At 44.0% G+C, this 12910-nt stretch overlaps 1 protein-coding gene across 4 annotated transcripts in view; it reads left to right on the forward strand.

Annotated features, from left to right (window-relative positions):
- Positions 1-12910, forward strand: part of ACACA (acetyl-CoA carboxylase alpha) — a 215224-nt gene that overhangs the window by 150416 nt on the left and 51898 nt on the right. For all 4 annotated transcript variants that reach the window (XM_078873726.1, XM_078873722.1, XM_078873725.1 and 1 more), the window contains 2 exons: positions 4709-4805; positions 10760-10856. In XM_078873726.1, coding sequence (XP_078729852.1) covers positions 4709-4805; positions 10760-10856 — 194 coding nt within the window. The remainder of the gene's footprint in view (positions 1-4708; positions 4806-10759; positions 10857-12910) is intronic.

A 12910-nucleotide genomic window follows, 5' to 3' on the forward strand; every position in this document is an offset into this window, starting at 1 on the left:
AATAATTGTCTGCTACCCTAATAATGAGGCACAAAAATGTTATGCACCAACTGACGATTAGAGGTATGTGCGTTTCAATTAATTTTTACGTGATGAATTTAAACCCATACATTTTCAAGTTTTAAAGAAATGAATAGCTGCATAGAAGAGAAACGACCACACAAATCATAGTCATGTCCATAAATACTTAATGTAGTGTAATATAAAATGTAGTTTTATGAGCATATACACACATATATACCCATAATGAGTATATACGATTTAATGTATGAAAAACTATATTTGGTTCTTTATATTCTTAGGTTTTTTTCGGTAAAGTCACGTAGGTAAAACATCAAAATTAATGAAAATAAAATAAAAACAAAAATCACGACGTTTCGGAGGCAACACAAGTCTCCGTCATCAGGTGGGACCGTCACAGCCAGATTAGCTGCATCAAGTGAGGCAATGATTCAAGATGTAATCCCTTAAAAGCGAGTTGAGGGGGGAGGAGAGGGAGGGGGGAGCTCATCAGAATATGGTAGCCAATGAATGGAACGTATCGGGAGGGAGGGGGTGCGGGGCCAAAAGGGTGGGCGACGGCGTGGAAGCGATTGTCCCACCTGATGACGGAGACTTGTGTTGCCTCCGAAACGTCGTGATTTTTGTTTTTATTTTATTTTATTTTCATTAATTTTGATGTTTTACCTACGTGACTTTACCGAAAAAACCTAAGAATATGATTCCTTGCAGTCACGAAAGCTTCAAATCTAGAATTTGGTTCTTTATGTATTTATTATTTACTGGAATAAGTGCATTCATGGTATGAGCTACAATGCTTTACTGTAAAAGATTAATGGGCGTGTGTGCATACGTTTAATTGTTGAGGTCTGAAAATAATTGACCATGCATTTGCGTGTGTTTTTACGCATACCAATTATATTGCACTTATCACATTGTAGGCACCTCATGGTATTCTGTGCAATGCATAGCATGGTCGAAACATCATTTTGCAATTAAATGTATAGAACTTAGAGGGAGAGAGAGAGGAATCCAGCCCTTAATGCTTTTGTTCTTAATCTGGATGTGATCTAGGTTTCCTGCCCTGATGTGTAGGTAGCATTGCAAGCACATGTCCTATCCAGTGTACAATTCGCACGGCACAAAGGCAATCACGATCAGTTTGAAATCGGTAGCAGTGGTCTATTTATTTATACATTTTTCGATTCACCAAAACTGATTTGGGGGATAGCGTGTCCTTTGGATCTGTTGTGTCATTGGCTTGTTTATTTTTCTGTATGTTCTCCCCATGGTGCCGAGGTTAAAAGCTGCAAACCTAAATGAGTGTTGGGTTGTCTCGGCTGTGATGTTAATCGGCCTCCGCACACATTGGACCCGCACCTCGGAGCTGAACTTCCCATGAACCCATTTATCAGTGACGGAGCCAGCCCAGGCTGATAGACAATTAATCCCGCTCGTTTTGAGCCGGCGGAGATCATAATACCGTGCCCTGGCATCGTGGTCCTTTAAGGAGAGGCAGATAACGCGTTTGTAATCACCATTAATCGTCGTTTAGCATTTTTATATAGATGTTTACATATCTGCAAGTCCCACTTTTCACACTCGGAGGTTATCCACCCCCTGTATGTTGTTTTCACGATGAAACTTTCTCCCTCCGTTTTTAAACGTCGACGTTTACGGTGTACGCTTTGCCTCTAATGGGCTGGTTATGCCACACTGAAAACAGACGGCAGTTTAAAAAAACATGTTAAATACAAATTTTAAGATGTAATTCTTTTTACCCCTCTGTCTGCATTATCGGTGGAGAGAGATATAAAATTCTCAAAATCGTGTAACCCAGTGCTTGAAATTACACGTGACTGTAGTCTGATTAGAAATATATCAATGTCTATACCAGGGTAATAAATCCTGTAGTTTTACAAAACTGACTGAAAGCACGTAGCAATTCCATGATTAGCCTGCTTTCCACACAATCGGGTGTTATCATTATTGTTTCAATCTAGTTAGTAGGTAGGATTACCTGGCTCAAGCGCCTCAACGTAACATTAAGAAGGAGCTAAGATAGTAATTCGATAGGTATGTCGATAGATAGATTCATAGGTAGACCAGTAGCCAGGATTGTAGATGGGCAATACGTTTGATAGGTAGGTAGGTATACAAGTAGATAGGTAGTCTTGAACATAGCTAGTTAGGTGGGTTGGTAGGTAGAGAGTCAGCTAAGTAGAAAGATGGATAAGTACACAAGTAAACAAATTTATAAGTAGGCAGGCAGACATGCAAGTAGGTAGGTCAGGAGGTAGGTAGATGCATGAAATTCATCAGCTTTGCAATATTTGTCTCCTTACAATGCTCTGATTCGTCTGCATAATGTCATGGCTGGGTTTGAGCAAGTCTTTTTTTAAAGAGGTTTTTTTTTATTTAAAATAAATGGTTCCGTTTATTTTGTCACTTCACGAGAGAAGTCCGTTAAAGCCGGTGGCTTGTTATGCGGCTCGGAACCGTTTGCCTAACCGTTGTCATCGCCACTGCCCATCAGATTGGTCCTGTGTCGGCACCCTCACCACCATCTCGTTACCCGAGCCGAAAATGTGCTGCGAATAAAAAATCGTTAACGTTTCTAATTGGGCTCCCTCACCACTTCCGTGACTTAGACATGTATCTTCAGCCGATTTTAACCCCCTTACGCCCAATTTTCTGCGTGTGTGCTCGACAAAACGGACACGTGTCGTGGCACCGTTCGCACTAAAGCGTTGATAGGCAATCGTTGCAGGCAACGGTCACTGACAATGTATATACTCCATAGGCAATTATGGCAACTTGGTAAAATGGCATAGGTTGATTGATCTCTCTCTCTATCTCTCGAGAATTAAAGCAGAGTTTCTTGAAAACTGCATGAAATTAACAGTCATTGGTCTACAGAGCACACAACCTAGGGTATTCATGTGACGATCCTAGGGTATTCACTGCCATCCCAATTGCACACTAAGAGGTGTGGCAATCGGAGGAAGTTCAAGATGCATACAAGAGAAGCAGTGATCAGATTTGTCCATATTTAGGAGACTACATTATTTGACAATATATATTTGTGGAGCAGCTGGGGGTGTATAGATGCATCGATTCATCAATCATGATTGATTTTAAAGCTCATGATGCATGCATCCAATAGTGCGTGTGAGGATCAATCTGTATGATTAATGAAATCATATGCGAATAATATGATAACTTTCCATTTAGGCGAATGGAGCACAAAACGATACTTGCTTGAAACAATACAAAACACGGTGGCAAATACTGGGAAAACGAATCCACTGTGTAACCGAATCTCAGTCCCAAAATTGTAACAATTAATGGAATTACCGTGCGATGGGGTTTAAGTGAATCAGTTCATCCCGAGTGGCAACCATTGCCGATGACGATTGCACACAACGATTGCCCCAAAATTGCCCTAGTGTATCACGGCCTCGAGAGTTTGGGGTCGTGACCCAGACCGGGGTCATGGGGTCTGTGCTGAGTGCTGGGAGAGCAGCACGTGCAGGCGCGTGCGATATCGATGATTTGATAAGCTATTGACGCTGAAGAATTGAAGCGAAGGCGATATGATATCTCGTTATCACGGATATCGAATTTTTTGGGGGGGGCGGTATGTTAGTCCTGGGTCTGAGCCACAGTAATTCCCAGCGATGCATTCAGCCGCAATTGGTGCCGAGTTTATCCACATTCCAATTTACTGTGTAATTTACAGCCGCATATATGTGACTCCACTGCTGGATGAAGGCATCACCGGGCCATGTTGGTCACAGCGTTTGTTTGATTGTTTGATCATACTTGTTCATCAGTGCAGTTAGGTGAATTTGGGTAGGTGGGATGATAACCCAAACTGATTTTGATATCTCTCACCACTTCTCCAGCTGACGTTTTTTACAATGTATTATTTTGTTATGATCAAGAGAAACCTCTGAGAGAATGTCCTTTTGTATAGGGGTTCTTGTTTGAAATATGTTTATTTAAAGGCTGCCTTTCAGGTTTCATCAACGCATTGACCGCGCGTGACCTCGAGCGCTCATTGTTTCATAAACTTCGACATTTGCATGACAATTATCGGCGTAATTTAGTTTAATCTGCCAGAATTTGATTGTTTTCGTTTTACTATTTAATTAACCGGCCATGCATTTGCAACATTTACATGATTGTGTAGCTACAGAAAAAATCGTGTTTAAATTAAGTGTTATTTCATTAATGCGGGTGTCAGGATGCTGATGTGTGCCAACAGACGTCAGCTTATTGGCATTCGCTTTGTTTGTCTCTTTAGCATCTTTGTCACTCCTCCTCCTCTGCCCCCCACCCCGTGCAAGTTCAGACTTAAGACATTCCTCTTTACCTCCGCTTTATTGCTCCTGAATTTGATCCTGTTTATATGGAAGTCGTTTGGTCTCTTCCCCATGCTTTGCTATATCTTATACTGTTTTGACCATACTGTATGTCATCCTCCATCTCTGTGTAACACCCCTTGATCTAGCAGTACTTAATAGTTCCACACCCAGCACGCCACATCTATCATCCCCCCCCATGGCTGTCGCTGCCAGTCACGTGCCGCCTCCTGCGGCCTACGATTGTCCCGTAAAATATTTTGTGAGAAATTAAATGGGTGGGTGACACGTCTCGTTCCAAAACTTGTGTTGCATTTTTCTGGTTTCCGTCCCGTTTACAGCAAACAAGGAAACGTGGCAAAGTGGCTTCTTCGACCACGGCTCCTTCATGGAGATCATGCGACCCTGGGCACAGACGGTCGTCGTGGGACGAGCCAAGTGAGTCGCACTGTCGCTCCTTCTCTCCTTAGACCATGGGGGGAGCCCGTTTCAGGTTAGAGTTTAGTCCACTCTTTTTTGTCCTCTGGCACATTCGAGTTGTTGCCTGGGGAGGGGGGCGGGCGGGGGGGGGGGGCTGTGCTGAGTCAGGCTGTTGTGGGTCAGGAGACACGAGTCGTTTTCCCACTGCAGCAACAGAGCCGCATCGCTGACGTTGCACGGAACGTCAAGACGCAGCTGACATGGTGAGGCTGTGCATTGGTTGACTCGCACAGATATTACATGCTGTCACACACACACTTTTTTAGTGGCCCAAGGCTCTTGACTGGACACCGTTTTACTCATGTTCTTTTATGTCTGATAATGTTACGTAAATTGAAGGCATCATTATTGCCGTCCCTGGCCCGGCTTGGGCACGAGCTAGATTAAGAAACCAGCGTGGCACAGCTTGATTGGCACTCAGCTAGGTAAATTTTTCGTCTAAAAAAATCCCCATTACCATGGTATACATCTGAGCAGAGCCACCACGGAGCCATATGTACGTACATATGTTGAACTTCATAATAAAGTTTTTGGGTTTAGATCGCGTTATTTATAAATGTGTCGTAACCCTCCACCACCCGACACGGCCAATCAGCAAAAAAGTGTCACGTTGACAAAAGACAAATAGTTCACTACTTTAGCCCACCTGTGTGTTGAAGAGTGAAACCACAACATTTACAATTTTTGAGTACGACGTTTCGCTGGTAATTGCATCCAGCATCATCGGGCAATTCGTCAGAATGGTGTTGAACTTGTTACGTACGGTGCGAAATAAGTTCAACGTATGTGCATACATATGTCCCAGTGCTGGCTCGGCACGGATGTGCCAGTGGAAAAGGGGAATAGGTTGTCAGGTGCTTCTGGTATCTGGACCATGGTATTGTGGTGGGAGGCAGTGGGCAGAAAAGTGTTTTAAGGAAGGACTGAAGAAAAGGTAAGGTGACTAAACATAGTGCTTGCCACATTACCTCCTTTGTGTATCATTCCAGCATTAATAGATGCTCAGCATTTTCTGAGGACCTTTGTGTGTGTGTGTGTACACAAGCGTGCGTGCATGTGTGTTTGTTTGATGGGAAGATTTTTCACATTGTGATGCCTGTGAACATGGTTCGATTCCGAGGTACAGACTATGCCATTGGCAATTTCATTGTCTGAACCAGATATGAGCATCCTCTAGGTCGCCTCAGCCTATAGTGAGGTGCAAGAGCATTGAACAGAGGTGAAACCAATTGTACGGCTTGTACAAGTGCAATTGGTGCCCAGCTGTACAGTACAGCCATGGCGTTTGCATTTGAAATTTATTCCTGCGATTTAACAGTTCGGCAAAAGTAAATATGCACTTGCAGACAAACACATAAATGCTACGTAAATATATAAATAACCACGCCACAGACACACAGGCGCACATACATTTTTCACCCCCCCCCCCAAAAAAAAAAATCCAGCAACTGAAAGTCATTCTCTTATCACGGCGCCCTTTGATGTGTAGCATTAAGGACAGCACTGCTGCGACTTGATAAAAGATGGGCGCGCATTGCAGCGTTGCGGCTCTCTCCGACTGCGCATTAAACCCCCTTTTATCCTTTGGCTCGCCCGCAGAGGACCTCCAAACGGCGTCATTCGGAACGCATTAGGAGCCGCCGCTCAAACCGCGCCAATCGTACCCCCTTTGTGCGCGCGTGCGTTTTTAAATTGCCTCATCACAGGCAATTACCAAGCTGCTGCTGCTGCTGCTGCTTCCTCCTCTCGCAACAACAAACCCCGAGCCGCAACGCTTCTGTTGTTCGCCACATTCCGTCCCATTCCGATAGCCCCTAAAACTCCCTCGTCCCTTCTCCACGGCCACTGCAGTGCCAGCCACCTTGCTGCCTTTCTTCTAGAGACCTCCGCTGCTGCTGCCACAACCAACCCCCCTACCTCACAGACTCCCGCCGCCGCCACCATCACCCACCTCTCCATCCCTCTCTCACGTGATTTTGTTTTTCCATTTACTGCACATCTGGAACATTATCTCCATTTCAGAGCAGATATTTTGGTGCTGTCTTCTCACCGTCCTTTGTTGCCTTTTGTGTGTGCGTGTGTGTATGAGTATTTTATTTTTTATAACTCGAGCTGTCGCGATGCAAGGTACGATGATGGCGGGCGGGCAGGCGGTGGTTGGGGGGGAAATGTGGCACGGGCGATTTTGGCCATGGCGAAATTGCTCTGATTTAACTTTTCTTTATATATTTATTTCCTTTTCACGTAATTTTGTTTCTCTTTTCCTGGAGGCGAGGGCCAAAATTGCGGCATCATCATCATCACCATCATTGCACGCGGGGTGCGCCGCTGCCTTTGAGGGCCTTATTTCGCGTGAGTCGGCATGGCCGCATAGAGGCCCGCAGGTCGCCGTGTCAGCCATAATGGGGCCATTAACCCCTGTTGAGAGGGGGCCTTGCCTTCTCTCCGTCCTCTCCCTGCCATCCGCCTGCCGGCAAAGCTAACAGCACCTCATAGGGCTATCTTATTGACAAATGGGATTTGGGAAAATTTCATCCAAACCTGGCTCATATTATGTCTTAGATAGGTAGTTGATGTTTGTTTGGGTGGTTTTTTGAGGTGGGGGGAGGGTTGAAAAGAGCTGAGAGAAGGGTTTTTGAGCTTTCAGTTGTGGGTGCGGCGATTGGCCGTGTTTTTAGGGTTTTGATGGTGTTTCTGTGGTGTCGGGGAAGCCTGGGTCTTAGTTTGATACCGGAGTGAGGTGGTCAGCATATTGGAAAGCCTAATTAGTCTTAATTCACTTGTTAGTAAATCCTGCAGTGGGATATTTCTCCAATTTAATGAATGAGTGTTTGAATGATTGCGTGTGTAAGTGATTTGGTATGTGCACGTGTGCTAGTAATTGTGTTTGTATTTGTGTGTTATGTGTGTGAGTATATTTTCGTATGACTATTTGTGTTAGTCGTGTGTGAGTGATTGTGTGTGCATGCATTTGTGTGTGAGTGATAGATGGGGAGCAGTAGTGCAGCAGTTAGCACTCTGCACTATGAACGTAGCAATCTGAGTTTGAGTCCCGCTTATGGCCAACACCAGTGACGATTATCTGAACCGGTCCTGGGGCTCCCCTAGGCTGACTTAGCCTCAAATGAGTACCTAGTGCAGTGTGTAAACATCACCACTGGGAAAACAAAGGCACAGGTGTGGTGCTGACCACCCGTGCCCACATGTACTGTGCCAGCCTTCATAGGTGCTCGCTAACAGCACTTTCTCCAAAAAGTCTGTTATATCAGGGATCTTTGTTTTGTGTTATTGATCATGTGAGTGTGTGAGTGAATGTGTTTGTATATTTATGCTTTTCTGTGCACATGCATTACCTGCCCATATTCACAAAGACATGTCTGAGAAATGTAGATTAGAATTAAAAAAAAACATAAATAACTCAATTCTGAGTACCACAAATTCCATTGTTCAGCACCCAGGTGTACGCTGTGAGATGCAAACAACGCACACTTTTGTTTAATAGTATTTCTGTTAAGACTTTGCACAATTTATAACTGTAACCACGGGTATAGTATGTACATAGATGCACTGTTATGATGGCAAGGCCACAGTTAATATCCCTACCAACCAACCAGGTGTCTCAGCAGTAGAGCAAGTGGCTCGCAATTGTAAGGTTTGCGAGTTTGGATCCGAGCTGGCGGTTGACTCAGCCCATCATCCCTCTCAGGTTCAAATACTGAGTACCACTTTGTGGGAAAGTTAATAGTCAATTGGCACACTGGAATAATGCCCTCACCAAGAAGAAATCGGAATTTTCAACCGTGGCTCAGGGCTGTGAACAGGAGATGAGCGCTCATTTTGAGCGGGAAACTCTCTGACTTTTTCGACCATCTCTCCCACGATGCGTTCAAGGAAAATAAATGCCCTTGATGTCACCGTGCCCATCTTAATTAATCATACGCTCTGCCTCGCGGAGTTACTTTCTTGCTGAACACGAGCATAGTATTATGTACCGTCAGCATGGACATGAGCATTATTCTGGTCCATCATCCAGCCCCATGACAATTATAAATGCCCAACATTCGTAAACGACTGCAAACGGCAGCAAAACGACAGGAGCGATGTGGATCTCATTATGTACAGTGCAATTACACAACGTCGCATATCCGACAATCATGCATTCATCCTGATCAATTACCTGCCCACACTCCAGCGCATTGTTTGCGTGTAATTGTAAATTTTCTTTAGATGTTTACAGATCAAACTTCTTCACACAGTAACGTTTTCTCAATGTGGATTTGCTTACGTCGCTTAAGTAGGGTAAAGCATTTCTCCATGTTCAAAGCAGTTTATGTTATTCTTGTCCAGCCACCTACTTTAGCATGTTGCTGGAACTGCCATTTTCTCTTGGCATTCACTTATCCGCACTATACCTCAGTCCCCAGGTATACGCGATATTGTCCAGTAGTTAGCATCAGCTGTTGGATTTCGTTGTTGGTGTTGTTGTAATTTATTGTTGGCCATTCTGTGGCCGTTAAATTGGAGGGGGCATGGGGGTGGGAAATAGCTGTTTTTGTGATGATAAATAAATTTACGAAGAGGCTCACAACTCAAATTGTTTCCCTGCCATCAGCATAGAATTTTCTGTGCATGCCACTAAGCCTACAGTAGCAGTTGTTGCGGCTTGTGCAGCTTGTATTGTGGGGAGGAGGGTGGGGGGGTGAAGAATATTCAGGAGATGTCGCGCAACGAAGTCAATCTGTGCATTTTTGAGCACGGCATATGCCGGTTTAATTCCGTCAGCTATTAAAATTACATTTCCATTAAACCCACCAACTGCCTAATAGACCCGGGTGCAGTGGCACTGTGGAAGGCCACTTCATTGCGCTAATGCAGTTCATTGTTTATGTGACACAGTATTCTTTTTAATGAATTGTGTGTGTGTACTATATATGTGTGTGTGTGTAATGATATTTGTAGTTATTTTGAAAGAGGGAGAGTTGGCAGAGAACGAACTTTATTTACAAATAATTAATTTGGCATTTTGTTTATTGTTATGTTTGCGAAAAGTAAATGAATACGTTTAGTTTCGCACATCATACATTGTACTTTGCCATCAAACTATTCAGAGTTCTTAAATTCCTTTTTACCGTTTGACTTACGTGTGTGTGGTGTGTGTGCACGTGATTTCATTCTTTTGCGTTCCATGTATACCATCTCCTTTGTCCTCTTACTTCTTTGTTCTCTCTTACTTCTCTCCATGTATCTGCTTTCAATTGCCTCAATGTAACCTAACCAAAATATGTGCCTCTCATTAGCAGCAATCATAACATTACACCTTCAGACACAGGGTATTCAATGCATGTGGTATGAGAAATTTCATGAATAGATGCATCGTTACTTGCCTGATGTATACACGTACGTGTGCGTACGTGTACGAATGTGCTTGTGATCATGGGCGTGCCTGAATGCACAAGCACACGTGTGTGTGTACCTAGAGTGCATTTGAGGATGCATGCTCACATATATGCCTGTGTACGCATAATAACACTTGTGTTTCACTATGCATTTGTGTGTGGACACACGCTTGCGTATAGCATAGTGGTTAGCGCATTGCGCGATGAATGTGGCTATCCAATTCGATTCCCGCTCATGGCTAACATCAGTGACAAATATTTGAACCAGTCCTGGCCCTCCCCAGGTCGTTGACTCAGCCTTAAATGAGTATCTGGTTTGCGATGTATAAACATTGGCACTGGGGAGACAAAGGCGGCCGGGCAGGCGCAGACAACAACACCCTCTCACGCATCATGCTGACCTTCCGAGGTGCTAGCTCACAGCACTTGCCCCAACAGTCTGTATGGCTTGTACGGGGGATCTTTGTGTATCAACACTCATCTGTGCGTGCGTGTGTGTGTGTTCATGCAACGTAGGCTCGGAGGAATCCCGGTGGGGGTCGTCGCCGTGGAAACGAGAACAGTGGAGCTGGCGATTCCGGCTGACCCCGCCAACCTCGACTCGGAGGCCAAGGTGAGACGCAATCGCTCGTGCAGCCAGGATCACGCACGGGGAGGCAGCATCACTTGCACAGAGAGAGAGGGAGAGAGAGTGTGCCACAGGCACACAGACAGCCCTACAGCAGCCCACCGGGGTTCAGTGTAAAGGTCACGATGCACGAGGGCAATTTTACGGGAGTCTCGCTACCAACTGCCACCAATACCGCACACTGTGCGGTATTGGTGGCTGGGTCTTTCTCCTCGTGGCACGACTTTGGAATACCCTCCCGTGAACTGTTTTCCCAAGTTCTCATAACCTTGCCGAATTCAAGAAATGCATTAACTCTTATTTATTACACCTTCGGTCACGCTGCTTGCTTGTTGTTGGCGGCTTGGCGTTTTGGACCTTCGGGTCTGTGCTCAGCAACTGATACAAAAAACTTGGTACGGCAGCAGAGTTTTGTCCAGCCAGTGACAACCGGGTATGCTGAGAAGTGCATTCCACGAACGTTGATTAGTCAACAGAACGTACAACCTCAGGTAGTCACGTGACTTTTCTGTCTGTGATATGATGGTAAATTGGCATTACAGTTTCCAATGGTACGGATCAGAAAATGGCGCGGAGACAATTTATGGAAGCAATTGACCTCAAATTTCCCTTGATTTTCACGGTCTTTAGTTTGGCTCAGTGTTAAGGATTGAGTATTAGTTAGGGCTATGGGTTAGAATTTAGGTAGAGGATTACGGATTTTATCTTGATTTAGAGTATAGAGTTAAGGTTACTGGGATTTACTGTACAGGTTAGGGTAACGGCTGAAGGTTATGGTTCGATTAAGGGTTAGGTCAGGGCTATCCAAACTGTTTCCCATAGGTCAAATCCTTGCTGACAACTCATTTAATCCGGGCCGTGATGCCACTCAAACTTAAAAATGACCTGCTGCAGCTTCGGAATTAAAAATACAACTCCTATCTCGCTCTGTGATAGCGGTCTTCTGAATACATATCCTCTCTTTCTCTTATCTCTTCTCTGAATACATGTCACTCTTATAGCTATATGTATTTATTGCATGTTTGTAGCCTGTGGATCTCAGTATGTTAATAATTTTAGCCATTAATTCCAAAAGTTTAAACATCCTTGGGTTAGGTATTAGAATTCGAGCTAAGGATTAGAGGTAGGGTTAGGATTAGGAATTAGGATTAGGGCTGAGAGTTAGCATTCATATGGGAGCCAGGGCTGTTGTTAAAGTTCGATTTAGATATTGGTGTTTGGCTTTGGGTTAGGGTTAGAGTTAAGATCTTGGATTATGGCGAAGGTTTAGGTTTAGCCATTAGGGTTAGGACCACAAGTTAGAATATGTATTAAGGTGAGGGCTTTTGTTAGAATTGGGCTTAGGGATAGCTACTAAGATTAAGATTTGGGTCTGGGTTAAGGATAGGTTATGGATTGCGATTAAGGCAAAAGGTTAGTATAGGATACAGAGCTATTGTTAGATTTAGGGTCAGAGATAAGGGTTAGTTTTGAGGTTATGGTCATGGTCATGAATTAGGGCTGAGGTGTAGATATCCTGTTATAGTAAGGGTTATATTTAGGGTTAAAGTGAAGGATTAGTGCTAAGGGTCCGAGTTGCACGAGTCTATTTGCCATGCTGTCTAAAAATGTATCTGTGCTGCTTATTGTTGTGTTTAATGTTTGCAAGCTGTTACATTTTCTCATTACTCTGACAATCTGGCTGCAAATTTTCTCTTGGAACTGCCGCCTCACTGCCAGTGCTGTCAGAACTCACTTGGAAATGAGATGGAAATCTCAGAGGAATATCCAGATTAGAATAAGGTTTTGAAATCTATATATATATATTTTTTTTTTATCTTGGCTTGGGTTAGGTGTAAAGTTTGGGTTAGAGGAAATGGTTTTAATTCTTAGCACTGGCATTATTGCAGTGTGCCAATTGATAGCTTTGCCTTACTTGATTTCATAGATGCACCACCACTGTGCCTTAATCTGTAGGCTATCTTAGCGCACACCCTTCTGCCAATTGTGTAAGGTTTAACATTAAAATTTGAAGTATGAATTATTTTAATAATTTCTGG

The sequence above is a fragment of the Lampetra fluviatilis genome, chromosome 37 (genome assembly GCF_964198595.1).
Source record: "Lampetra fluviatilis chromosome 37, kcLamFluv1.1, whole genome shotgun sequence".
Lineage (NCBI taxonomy): Eukaryota > Metazoa > Chordata > Hyperoartia > Petromyzontiformes > Petromyzontidae > Lampetra > Lampetra fluviatilis.